This window comes from Durio zibethinus, chromosome 10 (genome assembly GCF_047325235.1).
Source record: "Durio zibethinus cultivar Kanyao isolate XHJ-2024 chromosome 10, ASM4732523v1, whole genome shotgun sequence".
In the NCBI taxonomy this organism is placed as follows: domain Eukaryota; kingdom Viridiplantae; phylum Streptophyta; class Magnoliopsida; order Malvales; family Malvaceae; genus Durio; species Durio zibethinus.
This window is the reverse complement of record NC_143171.1, coordinates 15,411,466-15,429,905: the sequence shown is the minus strand read 5'-3', so window position 1 is coordinate 15,429,905 and position 18,440 is coordinate 15,411,466. Positions and strand designations below refer to the sequence as shown.

The 18,440-nt window shown below is 32.9% G+C and overlaps 1 protein-coding gene across 2 annotated transcripts in view; it reads right to left on the bottom strand.

Annotated features, from left to right (window-relative positions):
* Positions 1-13,035, bottom strand: part of EMB2785 (elongation factor family protein) — a 28,879-nt gene extending 15,844 nt beyond the window's left edge. Inside the window, exons 1-12 of one of the 2 annotated variants that reach the window (XM_022885635.2) lie at positions 12,595-13,035; positions 12,417-12,491; positions 11,883-12,033; positions 11,623-11,691; positions 11,327-11,499; positions 11,036-11,173; positions 8,625-8,750; positions 7,123-7,221; positions 3,847-3,967; positions 3,636-3,699; positions 1,793-1,847; positions 1,595-1,719 (exon numbers count right to left, since the gene is read on the bottom strand). In XM_022885635.2, coding sequence (XP_022741370.1) covers positions 1,595-1,719; positions 1,793-1,847; positions 3,636-3,699; positions 3,847-3,967; positions 7,123-7,221; positions 8,625-8,750; positions 11,036-11,173; positions 11,327-11,499; positions 11,623-11,691; positions 11,883-12,033; positions 12,417-12,491; positions 12,595-12,951 — 1,553 coding nt within the window. In that variant the 5' untranslated portion in view covers positions 12,952-13,035. The remainder of the gene's footprint in view (positions 1-1,594; positions 1,720-1,792; positions 1,848-3,635; positions 3,700-3,846; positions 3,968-7,122; positions 7,222-8,624; positions 8,751-11,035; positions 11,174-11,326; positions 11,500-11,622; positions 11,692-11,882; positions 12,034-12,416; positions 12,492-12,594) is intronic. The other variant, XM_022885634.2, reaches the window with a different exon arrangement.
* Positions 13,036-18,440: the final 5,405 nt, after the last annotated feature.

The window sequence follows — 18,440 nt, the reverse complement described above, 5'->3', positions numbered from 1 at the left end:
AGACAGACAAGAGTGGTCAAGAAGTATGGTTTTTCACAATGCCAAACCGATCACACCATGTTTGACCACTCACCTAAAGGAAGAATAACTATTCTTATTGTCAATATGGATGACATTATTCTTACTGGAGACTATGTGGAAGAAATTAGCAACCTAAAAAACCTCCTAGCCAAAGAATTTGAAATCAAAGATTTGGGACAACTCAAATATTTTCTTGGCATGGAGGTAGCTCGCTCAAGGAATGGCATCTCTGTTTCATAGCATAAGTATGTCCCAAACTTACTGAAGGAAACTGGAATGCTTGGATGCAAACCTACTGAGACACCTATAGACACAATGAATAAGGTAGGAATGGAAGAAGAAAGTCCACCAACAGATAAGGGTAGATATCAAAGACTTGTTGGGAAACTCATCTACCTTTCTCATACAAGACCAGATATCGATTTTTTTCAGTTAGCATAGTAAGCAGATTCATGAACAACCCAACCGAGGAACACTTGAAGGCTATGTATCTAATCTTACAATACCTAAAGAAGAGTTCTGACAAAGTATTTTTTAAGAAGACATCACTCCGAAATATTGAAATTTACATTGATACTGATTGGGCTAGATCCGTTATTGACCCAAGATCAACTACTGGTTATTGTACCTATGTGTGGGGAAATTTGGTTACTTGGGGGAGCAAGAAGCAATATGTGGTAGCTAGAAGTAGCGCAGAAGTTGAATTTAGAGCTATGTCTCATAGCATATGTGAGGGAATTTGGGTGAAAAGATTGCTAGGGGAGTTAAAGGTTTTTGCAGAAGAATCCATGAAGATATTCTGTGACAACAAAGCTCCCATAAGTATAGCAAAGAATCCTATTCATCATGATAGGACTAAACATGTGGAGATTAATCGTCACTTCATCAAAGAGAAGATAAAGGAAGGAATTGTTAGAATAGTTTATAATCCCACATGCCTCTAAACTGCAAACATACTCACTAAGGCTCTCTCAAAACAACTGCGAGAATTTGAAGTCCAAACTGAGCATGATTGGCATCTACCACCCAGCTTGAAGGGGAGTGTGGAAATCTAATCTTCATTATTACTTGATTAGTTGACTTTGTCTCTTTTAGCTAAGTCTCCTATTTTTAGAATAAGAAGTGATTTGGGTAATTACACCAAATCCATTAGATATTTTCCTATATGTGTAAAGAGTAAATTACTCCTTTGATTAGCTCTTTTAATGCATGAAAATCTTGGGTTTTAAGGCTGAGAATATTCAATCTGTAGCCTATATATTTTCATGCAATTCTAGCATTGTAATAAGAAAAATATAGAAAAATAAAATAGTTTTATTCTAGAGATTTCTTCAAGAAATAATTGAGGCCTTGTCATTTCAATTCTTTGCCAAGAAAAAGAAAGCACATGCATGCATACTTGGTTCATGAAAATATCATCATTCAAAATGTAATTCTGGGTTGAAGAAGAATTTCATTTTCCAAAAGACATTCCTTCCTTTAGCAACATTCCCCCAACCCCTCAAACAAAAAAAAAAAAAACCACACTTTTGACAGCCCAAACAAAATGTTCACAAGAAACAAGAAAACTGACCTTGATGGACAAGTCAATGACAATCTAGTTCTACCAACAGTTCCTGGGACAGGACCCATGTCTGCAACCTCAGCTCGCCTATGAGATAGAGCTTCCATAACTAACCCCACATGCTCATCATTCACCTGCAGTAACAATTAATGTGCCAAGTTCCATAACAGAGGGAAACAAATTCATGCCTAAATCTGCAGTTCTTACCTCAATAGTCACTTCCTCAATAGGCTCAAGCTTTTGATTATTCTCAGTTTTATACCTACAAGAATATTAACCAGAGAAAAAACTATTATTTGCAAATTAAAACTACATATATAATTGGAACTAGGTTGACCACATAAATCAGAGAAGACATCTAGCTAGGATATGGATTCAAGGCAAAATAATGCATTCAGCTAAATTTCTTATTGTTTTGGCAGTCTCATTAAGGTTCAATCAGTGGCTATGTTTATATATATATATATATATATATATATATATATAATGTTTCCTTTAAAATCAAAATTGGGACAAAATGAATTGGTCCAAAATTTAAGGCAAAAATAATGCATTCAGATTAGTTTCTTATCATTTTGGCTGTCTCATGAAGGTTCAATCAGTGGCGATGTTTACATAAAGAATGTTCCTTTTAAAATCAAAATTGCCAAAAAAGGCATTGGTTCAAATATCTATCAGAACCTTCAAATTCCAATGTCATATATGTCAAAACCTAGCATCATTCTAAACCTTGTTTAGCATTCAAAAAACACAATAAGTTCTATGAACAGACAAACCACAGTTTTCACTGTCCTCTGGTAATGAAGGTTGGACCAGCACACATGCTTATAGAAAGAATGTTCAAATTAAAAAAAAAAAAATGCCACAAAAGGCATTGGTCATTGGTTCAAATTTCTATAGAACCTTCAAATTCAAATGTCATATATGTCAAAAACTAGCATCATTCTAAACCTTGTTTAGCATTCAAAAAACACAATAAGTTCTATGACCAGACAAACCACAGTTTTCACTGTCTTCTGGTAATGACCAGCACACATGCTTATAGAAAGAATGTTCAAATTAAAATAAAAATTGCCACAAAAGGCATTGGTCCAAACTTCAAATTGCCTTCAAATTTCAATGTCTTATATGTCAGTAGCTAGCATCATGCCAGCCTTGTCATAAGGCTCACTCTAGGTGCTAGAACTCTTATATTGCCTGAGCACAATACAGAAAAAAAAAAAAAAAAAAAAAAAGAAAGCGCACTAGCCTGAGTGAAGGAACAATATGTATATATGTATATGTATATGTGTGTATATATCTATAAAATAAAATTAAGAATTAAGTTATATAATTTTGATAATAAACTTTAAAAGGTGGTCCACTTTTATCATACAAAACATGCAAAATTTCAGTTTTTCTTTTATTGGTCAATATGAATGATTTCCTTCTGTCCCAAGTTTGTTTTTGAATGCTAAAACATTGAGAAGTAGACAGTTGAAATTATCCCCTTTTTTACTATTAAAGGTACAGTTAATGAATAAATTAAAAATTAAAAAAAAATAAAAGAGAACTTCAATCAGGCAGGTTTTTCTTGCACATACTGCCTTACAAAAATGGCATGCCTAGCCGCACAGGCTTGTGCCTCATCCAAAAGGTTCTGAGGCACTTTTGCTTGTTTAGGGCCTAGTGCACACCTTGACAGCACTGCATCATTCTAAATCTTATTTAGCTTTTCACCTTCACAATAAGCCCCATGAACAGACCTACCGTAAGAAAGTTGGCTTCAGGATCTGATCAACAGTATTAATCTCAAAAAATATTAGTTAACAGAGTTTGTTTTAGAACCATAAAGCAATACAATTCCTATGGCTAGGCAGCAATGCAGGCTGTAGTACCTTGATTACAACATTTTTTATCCTTCATTATTGGTCAATGCAAAATGCTTCTTAAGGTTTAAGTGAAACTGACAAGTTAATGAACATGCTTTCAGAATCCAAACATCACCACTGATACTATCATTATTACTATGGTAAGATCATATTTTATGGAAGCATCCAAGAAAACTCACATGACTTTCGGTGGAGAAATGGACAGCTCAAATCCTTCACGTCTCATATTCTCAATCAAGATACCTGTTACACATGCCAGCCAGTTAAATTCAGCAGGAAAAATTGATGCAAACTACATGTTGAAGTTGAAGAAGATGCAGTCCACTATATGCTATATAATTAAATAATAAAAAACAATAACTAGCATAGTGCAACAGTTGGACAACAAACCCAGCTGAAGTTCTCCTCTCCCCTGAACCTCAAAAGAATCTGATAAGCCTGGAAGCACATTTATGGCCAGATTTGTTTCAGCTTCAGCCATTAGTCGATCACCAATTTTTCCTCCAGTCAACTAAAGAAATTTATCAGCACTTGTATCACCTCATGGAGATTGGATATGAGTTGTAGTATATAATTATAAATTTACATGAGAGTTAGCCTCTATGCAGCATATAGACATACTATACAGTGGCAAATGACTTTGAAGATTCAACAAAAAGATTGAAGACATAAAACCATAAAGCACTGAGTTAAATTAAGCCCACGCTGGTCTAAATTCAACAAACTAACATTATTTAGAAAAATACCAGAATCTAAAACTTGTAAAACTTTGAATTGCTAAAATCAAAATAACATGTACGCAATAATAATCAGTAAAATAATTTTGCTTTAATAACATTTAAAGCTAATATATCTAAATGTGATTAATAACTTTTACTAATAAAATTGGAACTACCGATAAATAACAACATAATATAATTGTTCAAACATTAATAGAACCACATTCACCTGTATTAATTCTGAAGTTCTGATTATGTTCTACTAAATCTTTTTCATTCCTTTTGGCCATTAATAAATCTTTTTAATTTAAAATAGCCAAGTTACAAATATAATAATGAGTGGAAGTTCTTGATTAAAAGATGATTGTTGTAGTTGATCTAGAGCTGTCAAGCTGACCCAAACCTGAAAAACCCAGCCGACCCACCCGAACCCTATCCAACCAGATTTGACAAAAAAATAGACTTGAACCCCATCCAACAAAAAACCGAGATGACTTGAACCTGAATTTACCCAATTCTTAAATGACCCTAACTCGAACGACCTAAAAGTCTAACACAAAATTAAACTGATTTTATTTTAAAACTCAATAATTTGGACCAAAAACAGGCGAAACCCAAACAACCCAAGTGTCAAACCCAAAAGGCACAAACACGAAATGATCTGAAACTGAAATGACTCGAACCTAAATTGATCCAAATTTGAAACAATCCGAAATTTTCTTCAACCCAAAATGACCTCACTTTAAGTGACCTAACCCAAACCCAACCCGCCTCACCCAATTGACACTTCTAATGATTTAATATTTAAATATGAAAATTTTCTATGCAAAGTAATTAGAGAATAAAGTTGTAAATTAATAAAATCTCGACATTAATTTGTTTCCTTCGTTTTTTAAAACAAAAATTGAATTGTAATAAGCCTTTAGAATTCTTTTTACCATAAATGTGAAAGAATAATAGTAAAATAGTAAAAGGAAAATGTAATATTTATCAAAAAAATAGTAAACAAGTGGCCTAATTATCTTAAAATTTATTTTTAGGAATTCTATACTTAAATATAAGTAAAAACTCCCATTTAATATATCATAGGTCATTGAATTAATAAAATAAATATGATTATATGCAATATATTAATAATATAAATACTAATTAAATGATGTACAACTTTTACATTTACATTTTAAAATAAGTGCTTAATCAAAATATAAAGTTAATATAAGAAGATGAGTTGTTTGTTTTGCTAAAAAGGCATAGTTTTTGGCAAGTTAAGACTCCTATGCTTTGTAGTTGCACTTGGAGATGGAGGAGGATCCTAAAATTGAGAGATAAAGCTGCAGGAGTGATTCAGGTTTCAAGTGTCACTGAATTTGTTGTCTGGCTAACTTCTAAATCCAGAAAATCTAAGTTTGCTGATGCTTGGAATTGCCGAACTGGTTAAGATAAAAATTACATAAAGTCCACCAACATAAATTAATCTCGTTTCCCCTGCATATCCAAAGTTTTCTGTTATTGCTTGGTTGGCAGTCTTGGACAGATTCAGTACTCTTACTAGAATGAAATATTGGGCATTACGTTATAGTCCACCACTTGTTGCTTGTATCAAGGAGATGAAGATAGCAGAGATCATATTTTTTTACCTGCAGTCATTGGAAATATGTTTGGCAATTGGGCCTTCAAGTTTCAGAAGTACTAAGGTGTTCTGGAGATTAGAATGCTGAGTTTGATTGTGCTACTAATAATTTGAAAGGAAGATCTTTCTTATCTACCCGTCTCAGGCTAGCTTGGACTGCATAGGTTTATCATATTTGGAAGGAATGTAATGCGAAAGGCATCTCAGTAAGCCTTAATTATGTTTCCAGTGTATACTGGTTCAATGTATACAAATGGTTTTTTTTGGGTACATACAATGATTTTTGATGGAGAATTTGTTTAGGCTTTTCATTTTATTATGATTTTAGGGCTATATTTGGTATTTTATGTTTTATTAGGGTTTTTATTTCATTTATAAATACCTGTGTTATTGTAGTTGCAATTAGGTTTTGGATGTTGAATATTCGAGATTTTGAAATATTTATTTTTGAGATTTTCTCCCTCTATTGATTCTTTGTGGTTTTCTCCATTGTTAATTTGTTTCTCCCTCAATTTCCCTGTTCCTTCGTAATTGCTTCCATCTATTTCTGATTTTCCCTCTAGATTTCTATTTTCTATGTCTTTTCCCTACTTATTCTACATCAATGTTTCTATTTAAATTTCATAAATACAATTTCATTCATTTAAAAAAAATCTTTGAATTATTTTGCCAAAAGTTATGTGGTCTATTGGTAGAATACTCGACTCTTAGTTTAATCCCTGACAACCTCAATTATAAAGAAAATTTTTTTATTTATTTTGACTTTTTTAACATCATGTTCACTGTTTCTACAATGTTCACTGTTATTTAATACTCTACTATTTATCAATATCTCATGAGATATCGTAATATTTTCTAACCTTACTTTAAGTCGGTAAATTACAACCTTGTTATACAAAAACCCTAGTTATCCCCTTCATATTGCTGTTAGTTTGTTGCAAACAATAGATTTCATAGCTAACTAAAAGAATAACTTCCTCATTCACCAAAAAAAAAAAAAAAAAAGTAAAATTTACCAAAACTAAATGAACAACCACCAAGACATATAACACAAACAGAACTTTATACCACTTAACTTATATCGAACACAAAAGAGAGTGTTTCTTTAAAAAAACAGAGAAAGGATGTCTATCCACAGCAGCATTGCAAAATGTAGCAAGACTAAAAAGCCATTAAATCAAAATGAGGGCTCCCGTGGGATACCATTTTGAGCAATTTAATTAAAAATGCAGATGAAAATTAGGACAAAACCAACAAGCAAATAACAAATAGCAAAATATATATTGATGAGGGAAGGCAGACAAATACACAACTTACATGGGTACCATCACGACCTGCTAATGGAGAATCATTGACACCAAAAGTCATGGAAATGGTTGGGGGGTCCAACACAATGGTTGGCAATGCAGTCATAACCTAAAAATGTAAGAACAATTCAATTTATACATAAATCCAAGCTGTCAAAACTTTATATGACTCTGAGACATTAAATGTAATATGTAACATGTATTCCATTAGGTAGATGTGAACTACAGTGAAACATCAAATTGGCAATCATTCAAATATGAAGGGCAGAAATTGTATAGTTATATCATCCATTCACAAACAATTGAAAGTCCTATTGCAGCACAGAAATTAAAAGTAAATATAAGTTCAAGATTAAATTTCAACATTTCTGGTTAAATCTGAACTCACAAGTTCTCCATAGACTAAACCTACATAACACACTTTCTCATTAAAAAAAGAAGCAATGAATAAAAGTAGAGGTTGCACTTTGGCCAGATCAAGTCAGGTTTGATTTGGATTACCTCAAATTAGGTCATTTCAAGTCATTTAAAGTTTGGATCATTTAAATTTAGGTTACTTTAGGTTCAAGCCATTTCAATTTGAGGGATTCTGGGTTGATTATTCAAATTGTTGACATTTAAAATCAAATTAGACTGGGCCAGTTTGGGTTCAAACAGGTCATTCAGGTGGAGTTAGCTTTTATCAACCCAATTTGAATTGTGAAATCAGAAGGCAGAATTAAAAAAAAAAAAAAAAAAAAGAAGAAAAACCATTAGATCACATAAAAAGACAAAATAGAAAATTAAATTACATTAATTAGTTATTTACTGATGGGGTTCGGGTGGATTAGGATTTGGCTCTGACATTATAGTCGAATCACATTGAGCCAGGTTCAAGGTTCAAGGGTGTTGGATAGGTCTTTGGGGCTGAGGTAAGCTTTGCATGCTCTAAACAAAAGATTTTCTTCCAAAATATAAATAGAAGCAAAAACAAAAAAAAAGCATCCTAATTCAATAGGCATTACTTTTTATACATGACCTCGAAAATTGTTCCTCAGGACCTAAAACTAGTTCACTGTTCCAAAAACACCTGAGGAACCAGCAGATCACTGAATTAACCTTAAGATCTATCAAACCTTAAAGGTTAGTAATTATCATTTTAGGCCACATTCTTCATTGATTGGGAATAAAAAAAATCAATTGACCAAATTCTTTTTGGCTTACCAAACATCAGAAAATGAGGGAAATAATTTTCCTGGTTAACTTTTGTAGGCCCAAGTCCCAGAGAGGTGCTACCAAAATGGCAAGTACACTACTTGAAAGAACACATCAGTGGGTCATTTCCTGTATCATTTGTGCTTAAAAGTTGAATATAATGGCCATACAAACCTAAATAGATCGCATTTGGCAGATTTTGCCTTGCACAAGAAGATAAAAATAACAAGACTAACTTCAATATTCGTAGTATACTGTAAAACTAGTAAAGTCAACACAAGCACTCAACTTATCTTTATTACAATGATAAAAGCATACCTCTGTATTTGCTACTGTATGGCCAATTGATGGACTAGCCAGCCCAGCAATTGATATAATATCGCCAGCTCCTGCACTATCAATAAGAACCATGTTTGTACCCTTCTTTTTCATTAGCTTCACAACCTACAAGACAATGATTGCATTCAATCTGAATCACTAAAGAATTACTCATAAGACAAACAAAAGGATCAGGTTACAAAGATTTAAGAGAACTTAGGCCTAGAAAGAGAGGTGCATTGACACCATTTAAGTTCACTTACACAGTTTTTGGGTGTGGTATTACAAAATTTCTTAGATTTTAAAATTGCAGAATTTAAAATCCTGCAATCAAAATTTGTTTTGGGAAGTTAAAAATGAGTGGTTTAGGTAAATATTCTGAAATTTGAAATTGCACTTCCTTCCAACCTCAAACCATTGTACTACAACCTTTCAAATTTTGAAAATTTCATGCAATTACACCAAACCCACTAATCTCAAACTAAGTACCAGAAAACCTTCTATCCACACCTCCCAACAATTTCTATGACCATTAAAGTCACATCTGAGGTTCTGGAAACTAGAGATAAAAAAAAAGTTACACGTTATATAAAAAAAGAAGAAGATTGGAGAGAGAATGAGGTGCCAACAATAAAAAACACCAACATTGGCAAGAAAAGACGTAGTTATGGCAAACAATGCCGCAACCAACAATGGAGAAGAAAGAAGGATTCTTTAGGTAAGGCACTTCCAGAAACCTATCTTAAAGATAATAGTTTCCCCATTATGGTGCAAATGGCCTCCGGAAAATGCTATCCCCTAGATACAGTGCCCAAAACAAAGAAGAACCGGATTGCACGTCAAGTTCTTCTCAAACTCACATAAACCAAAACAAGAAAATGAACGTGAAGGAAAGTAATCTGAATTTTGAGAGATTTTTTAATGTAAAGTTGTGTTCAGTGAATGTTAACAGAAGTATTTATATGTACCAACTGGTACTTGAAACACCCCTTCATGAATGGATACCTCTTGGATGAAGAATTATCACTTTGGGACTGAAGCCGGATTTTTTTACTTTTCAGACAGATTTTTTTATTTTTCAGAAAGGCTTGTTCTAGGCAAATTGTCAAACAGAATGGAAAATCCTGTCAAGCATTTGACTTCCTTCACCAGAGCATTCCACTGCCTTAGACAAAATTTCACACATATTGTATTGCTTGTCAGGAAGTCGACTACCCTTATAGAGCATTTGACTACTCTTGCCTAAAGCTTAAACAAAATATGTGAAGAGCCTGAGCAATCAACTACTTCAAGGAGTAGTCAATTGCCCCCTTCCCCTCGAGAGAAGTTAATTGCCCCAACTAGCAGTCGAGTACTTATGACAGTTTTTTGTCAAAATGTCACCCAAGAGTCCGTGACCAATTTTGTTCATGAGCAGTTGCTAGGGCAGTCGACTGCTCCTGCTTAGTAGCTCATCGAGTAGTCCATTGCTCTTGCCTCTTTTCATTCCAATGTTGATTTTATACTTCCATAACTTCATTCTTAAACACAAATGCATACTACATGATTTTAAAACCTGTGTTTTTATTTTAAATACTTAAAAAAATTTTATTTGATAATATATACAACATTTAATGCTTGTCTACTTGATTTAAGAGCAGAGACAGGGAGAGACCATAGAAAGGGGACACATAAAAAAGGGAACACAGAGGTCATAGATAAGATAGATTTGTTATGATGCCTATTTAGCCCAATTCGGATTGGGTAATTTGGTCTTTAAAATAATACCTTTAACAAACACCTTGGACAGGTTTAAAATTTTTAGTAAGTTCCAAAATCAATTCGCAATTGAAATTTCCTTTTAAAATCCCTTGCTCATATGCACTCAAAATACTAATTGGGAAATAAATTTTCTAATCTGCAATTTTAGGCATTCCATACATCTAATGAAAAAACACTCCCAAGAAAGCATGTTTTTCAAGATCCCTATTGATGTTCCATATTAGGTTAATAGTGATTTGTCCTTTACAAAATCCTTTCACTATTATCTTCGAGAAAGTAGAGGCTGAAGAAAACACCAAACAGACTTCTAATGGTCAGAGAAATTGGTGAAGTTCAGAAGAATGGATTACCATAGAAAAGCAATAGGAAAGCATAATATCAGAGATCAAATTTAGTTTTACTATCATAAAGTAATTCTTTCTTGTAATGTATCACAGAAACAAAAATTACCAGCATATTTTAATCCCAACCTGCAGGCCAGGATTCAGGTATTCCATGGGCACTGGGATGGCATCATTAACCACAAAAACATATCAATGAGAAGCAAAAGCTCAATGAAATATAAATTCAAAAATTTTATCTAGAGGATTATTTTAAGTCAAACTTTTCCTCTACTTCCAATCACAATCAGGCTATGTAGAGCTACAAACCTTTCCTTCTTCAATTTTCTCAATGCCAGAATCTTTGCTTCGCAAGCCATGTATTTTATCACCAACACGAATGATACCAGATGAAACACGCCCAGTTAATATTCGCCCAAGATAAAAGTCTTTTTCCATCATGGAAACCTGAAATGCTTAGTAATTATCTTTCTAGATATTCACATAAGAAAATTATAGCATAAAAGAACTGTGAAAAGGATAAAAATAACTAGAGCCTTTTCTCCTATAGCAGACACAAAGAGACATATTTTTAATCGATTAATCAACATGAGCACTAACCAGCATTTGGAAAGATCCATTAAGGTTTGCACTTGGTGGAGGAACATGCCTTACAATGGCATCAAGCAACTGAGACATATTCTTAGCACCAGCAGAAGGATCTTTGGTGAAGGTTGAAGATGCCCATCCTTCCTTAGCAGAAGCATAGAGGACCGGAAAGTCGAGCTGCTCCTCTAGAATGAAAATATGTGAAAATATATTAAAATTATACCAGTATCCAGAGTAATTAGGCTAAAGTGAAACAAATCTGAAGCAGATAAAATCATAGAATTTTTGGTAATCCTATATTGCTTCACCTGTAGCACCGAGATTTGCAAAAAGATCAAAAACTAGGCTCTCAACTTCATTACATCTCTCCTCTGATACTGCATCATTAACAATTGGGACATAAGGTCTAAAGATTCTTTCATTTGCATAAAAAACATTATAAGGAAAAATTAAGAGTGTAAGTAATTTCTCACCAACAGGAAAACATTTTTGCAATTAAAAAAATCATGAATAACATTTCAGTTTCCGTAAATCAAAACCATGAAGATAACAACTATTAAATTTATACCAGCAGGTCGGTCTACTTTGTTCAACAGAAGAATAGGGCGCAGCCCATAGTTCAAGGCTTTGGCAAGAACAAACTTTGTCTGTGCAAGTGGTCCCTCACCAGCATCAACAACTAATACTGCTCCCTCAACCATGCCGACAACACGTTCAACCTGAAGATTCAGCAATAAAAACAAGCAAAATCCACCAAGTTGAATACCTTAACATTCAAAAGAGTGCAAAGTCTTGGCCTTAAATAAAAAATACAGAATACTGATAATTACTAATACCAGTAATTTTATAAATTGTAGACTATGAATAAAATGGATCAGAGTTTTCAAAGTTCAGTCTATTGTGCATTAAAGCATTTCACTTCTAGATGGCAAACATACATGAGAAAGACATACCATTGTATCCCTACTTTTTTGGTGAATCAAATAATTATTGTATTACTACTTTAGTATTTGCATTGTTGCTTTACAGTAAATCTCTTTTGCATGATCATATAAAGAACAGAGAAAGAGACTGTTATTTTTGCAGCTCAGATGAAACATACCTCACCACCAAAATCAGCATGTCCAGGTGTATCAACCATGTTGAACTCATTTTCTTTCCATGAAATACTAGTGACCTGCAATTGTTCGATTGAATTATTGAATGACTTAATATGTTACTTAATGTTTAACGCATTTTGACAGTATGCAAAAAAGTAAAGAAGAAGAAGAAGAAAACACCTTAGACGCAATAGTAATGCCACGCTCACGCTCAAGGCTGATGGAGTCCATGGCTCGCTCGTGGGGGATGTTGGCTCCGCACTGCCTCAGCAGACGGTCCATCAGTGTGGTTTTCCCGTGGTCCACGTGCGCAATCACCGCCACGTTCCGCAGTCTACTCGGCTCCAAACACGCATTCGGATCTGTTGTGGAAGCGGCAGCAGCACTCCCAGGCCCTATGGAAAACCTGCGGTAGAGGTGGGGAAGTCGGACCAAGTGAGAGGAAAGGGATTTCCTAGTGTTGGCGGACAAGAGAGAGCGGAGGAGCAAAGGACCCGCCATGTCTGCTCTCAGAATCAGAGTCAGAAACGGGGTCATCCAACCAAGGGTTTTTACTTGGCTTTCGGGGTTTAAGTTCCGCAGCCGAAGATGATTGGGTTTTAGCTTAGGCCGTAGAGCAGTTTTTGCCCTTTTTTTTAACCTTTGAACTTTGTTTTTTACATTTTTTAAGTTAATATCAGTCTTCAGATTTAACTAGGGATGTGGCACATTATTCACTTTCGTGCCTAACATTTGTTTTTATTGGAAAAAACTGTTTTTTATTTTGAATTAATTAATTAAAATAAAAGTAAAGATTCACTTATACAAGTGTAAGTATTATATTTTTTTTATTTTTGATCAAAATAAAATCTATAACACTAACACTTAATTATTTTAATCCAAAAATTAAAAAACGAGAAATATCTTAAACTATTTTGATCTAAAAATAAAAAATAAGTAATATTTATATTATGTAAGATCTTCCTCTTAAAGTACTAATATATAATTTTTATTTTTTACACCTTTATAATTGAAATATTTTTTACTCTCACCACGCTTCACTTACACCCAAGGTCACACTTTGTGTCGAGCTTGATACGAGTGTTGAAAACATAAAATCACAATGATGAAAAGTCAATTAAAAGTAAGGGTCGGAGGTATCTCTAACATTTGTATTCCAATGCTCAAATCAATACTTGAAGAAATAAATAATAAAAAAAAAGAGATAAGAAAGGAAAAAGGAAATGCTAGACGAGAATTTTTTGGGATTTGGTCTTTTTGCCAAAATATGATAATGCGCTTGTCAAGTAAATGTGATAATTTAAAACATGACATAATAACATGACATGAACATGATACGAATACAAGACATAAAAGTGATACGATTTAAAATTTTAGCAATAACTATATATAGGTTTAACAAAATCAAAAAAATGTATTTCATATTTTCTTATCGATACAAATTGTGACACATAATTTTTATATAAAACAAAACACAAATATACGAATTTCATTATTTTACATTATAAAATACATGAATCACAAAGTCTATTATCAGGTGGGACATTGTCTTAGAAAAACTAAGGTCAACTCCAAGAAATAAGGTCTGTAAGCCATATCAGCTTAAACCAAATGTCGAAAAAGCTCCTTTAACTTTTTTGACTCACTCCCCATAATGAAAGTACTAGTTTTCCCTTTGGACCTCCAAATACCCTCATCATTTTATCCTCCTATCAAAAGGTCTAATGTGTCAGATCGATATGTTTTGAAGGGATCTGAGAGCATATGTTTATCTCTTCCTTGTACTGATTCATAGGGTGCGTATCTAGTCTTAACTTACCTTGATAGCATCGGTAATACATCCAGGGCCTATGCTCGATAGGTGCTCCTCCTTTGGTTTAGGTCATCGAACTGATTGTTGAGGTCTATTGGCCTCAGGCAATCCAAGGTTAAACTTGAGCATATCTCACACGTGATCATTTGTATGAGGAGAGTGGTGACACATCATCATCACTACATGTATTTTATTATTATTATTTAGTTTTTTAGTTATTATTTTTTTGCATTTAAGACGAGGAACCAAAGGGTCATTTTCGATTTTTGCACTAATGATGTGACTTCATCCTATTCGTTTATCAATTTCAACTTTTCCCTATATATACTGATCACTTCTCCCTACCTATACTTTACCATTTCCAACTTTCAAAGCGGTTTTAGCATCTTACAGTTTTCCTCACAATTTGAGTTCTTGTTTTAAAAATTTTTTTCCATTAATCTCCTCAATACATCTTAAATTTTTCTTAGTTTTTCTAAAAATGTCTAACTCATTGGACAACCTTGTTTCTTTTTTATCCTTACCCTTTCTGCCTACCTTAGGGATGAAAACCAACCAAATAGGGTAAAGATCCTTAAAGATGACATTATCCTTTCCATAACTAATGGTTAGAACGATTTTAAGATAGCCTTTTGGTTAAATAGTATGAATGACGAGGCCATTAGGGAGTTAAACAATAGCATAAGAGTTTTGGGGACAATAGCATAAGAGCTTAGGGGTTATAGTGACCATTGGTAGTGATTCCCAAGCCAACCTTAGGGCATTTTCCTTGGTTACCCCGATTGTTGAGGGTATTGAGAAGGGTTTCTCTTCCTCTTTCTACGTTACCTTCTAGCATTTTTTATAGACCCTACCTATCTAGTCAACATTAAGTCTAACTTGAAGGCCTACCATTCCCATCATAATGAGGACTTTTATAGGATGAACACTGAGGACCTAGAGAACTCCACCAACCCTATTACTTAGAATCCTTTTGCCTTGATATTTCCTTATGGGTCAATTTTTGCTACATCTGACATTAGCTCTTCACTCACTGAGCTTGATAAAGGGGTGAAACCAAGGTTTTCTTCCTCTTTTTATAGTACCTTATAATGTTTCCATAGACCTTGCCTCATGTTTGACTTGGAGGTTGACCATTCCCTTTATAATGAAAGCCATTATAGGATGAACACTAAGGACCTCGAAAACTGTAATTGCTACTTTTTGTAATGTTTGCAAGTGTACAGATCATAATTAAGTAATAAGTAAGTAAAGTATCATCCCTTTGAGAATTATAGAATTAAAATTTGTTGGGTGGATTCAAGTACCAAAGTCAACTAATCACTATCTTATATCTAAACTAATGAAAAATTGGTTGGAAAACAATTGTAAATAAATCAAGAACACAATTATATAGGCCAACATCTCATTATCTAACTATCATTAAGAATCTTGGATTAAGGCTGAATACTAGATCTAAAGAAACAAAGATTGAAAACTTTGAAAGAAATAAATATGATAATGGTCAAAAGTTGTAATTGTATAAAAAAAGTATAATTAAATGAATCTTATATAAACCGAAGGGTTGTATGAATAAAAGAGTGATTGTTGAAACTTAAAGAACATAAAAGAACTTGAAAAAATGAAAAATGCATTAAAAGAACTTGTAAACCAAAAATAGAGAAAGCTTTAGAAGAAAAAAAAAATGCTTGTCTTAAAATAAAGAAAGAATTTAGAAAACAAGAATTTTGTAATGGTTAATCTATCACCTTAGCCTAATACAAAAAAACTTAAAAGAAACCTAAAATACTAAAGAAAAAAAAAAGAGGAGAAGATGTGAAAAATGGGATGTAGAATATAAAAAAGAGCCTCCCTATTTATAATAAAAGGTTCAGCTAAGGGGAGATTGGGATTGCAAGAGTTCTTTTCCTATCTAATTATAAGAAATGAAAGTTCTCTTAATCTTAAATATGTTGGTATTGGCCTTTTAAGCTGAATGATATTTTGCTAAGATATTACCATATTTATAGTACTTTGATATTTGATATCTTGTAAAAGTCTTATTTCTTTATTATTGAGCTTGTATACATATATCTTAATGTTGATGCTTATATGATAAAGTCTTCGGAATATAAATAAAGCTTTGCAAGGAAATTAAAATGAGATTGTAATTATGAGATCATTTTTGCTTAAAAATTATTCCAAAATTGTTCCTAGTTAATGCCTTATCAATAAAAGGATATTGATAAAAGTTGTTGAGACAAGCATATAGTTATACTCTTGCTTATGAAATGATAGCACCTAAAAATATATGTTTTTACATGTTAAAATGAGTACAAAAATTTAAAACTTTGTTGATTTTTAGTGCCTTAATGCCAATTTTATGATTTTTGGGGTTTCAAGCTTATGAATGAGGAAAGCATACAATCCATGCATGCAAAGGCATATTTGGCCATACAAGACCAAGGGTGGGTTGAACCTCATTGGTGCAGTTCCTTCAACTATCCAACAAAAAGAAGAGTTTTAGTTACACATGGACTCTCATTTATATTTGGCCAAAAAGATTTACTTCATGAGTGACTTTTGTATTTAGCCATGAAAGAATGTTGCATAGGTACTCTACATGTATTAAGCTAGCTCACTTCTAAAAGGAGATCAAGCATATATGTGATATTTGAAGAATTTCAAGCTACAATGGACTTTGCATGATTGACCAAAGGTGTTTTTATCCAAGAAAAACTTTTTTTGATTGGTCTTGGAAAAGTTAAGCATGCACAAGGATTTTTATCTCTTTTCATTCGGCTAAGACTCAATTCAAGAAGGATTTCATGCAATTTTCAACAATATAAAGGCTAGATACATTTGGCCAAGGAGAGTTTAAGAGGGATCATGGCATTTTGGCTTAGTTTTGAAGAGTTTTGCTTGGAGGAAGACTTTATCTCTTCAAGAGTTAGATGAAATTCAAATCCTTACTCTTCAAACTCATCTTAACTAAATCCAATGAGGGGATTCATAGAAAATTTCATTAAAGGTCAAGATTGCATCCTAGACACCTTATTTGGCCAAGTATTCTAAAAAAAGAAGAGTCCCATTCGGCCATGGGTTATTAGAATATGAAGATGAGCTCTATCATCAAGTATTTAAATTTAAATCAAAGTCTTGTAATCTTATCCCCCTTGGCCGAATCCTTCACTATAAATAAGAAAGCCATTCACCCCATTTCATCATTCCATTTCTTACTTCTCTTCTCTTTTTTAGTTCTTAGTTATTTTTTTCTTTAGTTTAGTTATTGGCTTAGGTGACAGATTTACCAATAACAAAGATTTGTTCTTTAAAATTCTTTTATTTCAGTTCAAAGAAGTATTTTTCCAAGATCTTTTCTTTTTTTGTTATAGTTTCAATTCTACTTTTTACATTCTCAATTTCGGCAAAGTATTCTTTTTATTTGACAAGTTTGATTCAAGCATTCCTATTTTTCTTTACAAGTTTCGGCTACCATTCCCTTTGATGATCTACAAGTTTATTGTTATGCAATCTTATTTCAAGTTCTTTACAAGCATTTGGCAATCATTCTCTCTTGTTTTCAAGCTTTTTATTCTTATTCTTTTAGATCTAATTTGTGGTTATACTTTTTTACTTGCCAAGTGATAGTTGGTGAAGTCAAGATCCAAGCCTATACTGCTTTCAATCTTTTGTTTTCTTATTTTGCACACGTCCCTTAAATTTTCAATTGTTTAAATATAAGATTTTAGGCTTTTATCATTGGTACTTGAAAAGTAACCCAACATTACAATCTATAATCCTTTAGGAGATGATACTATAATACTTCCATTATTATTACTTGATCTGTGCATTTATAGGTTATACATAAAGCAGCAATCAAGTTTTAGTACTATTGTTGAGATTATAGCATTGTTTTCAATATCAATAATGATTTCTTAAACATTTATAATCAAAACCTATTTTTCTTTTATTTACTCTTATTTTACTTTTCTTTGATCTTTTCTTGTTTGCATGTGTAGATCCAAAAGTGTTAATGTAGCTCCAATTAATCAAGAGATTGAAAGAAATTTCGAAGAAGAAGAAGAAAAAAAGTGATCAGCATGACCTTCACCAACACCAATGGCTAATGCAAACAATGAGACTCAAAAAACGTTAAGGAACTATGCAGTTCCTAATTTAGATGGTTTTCAACCATTCATTAGAAGGCTAACTATTCAAGATAATAACATTG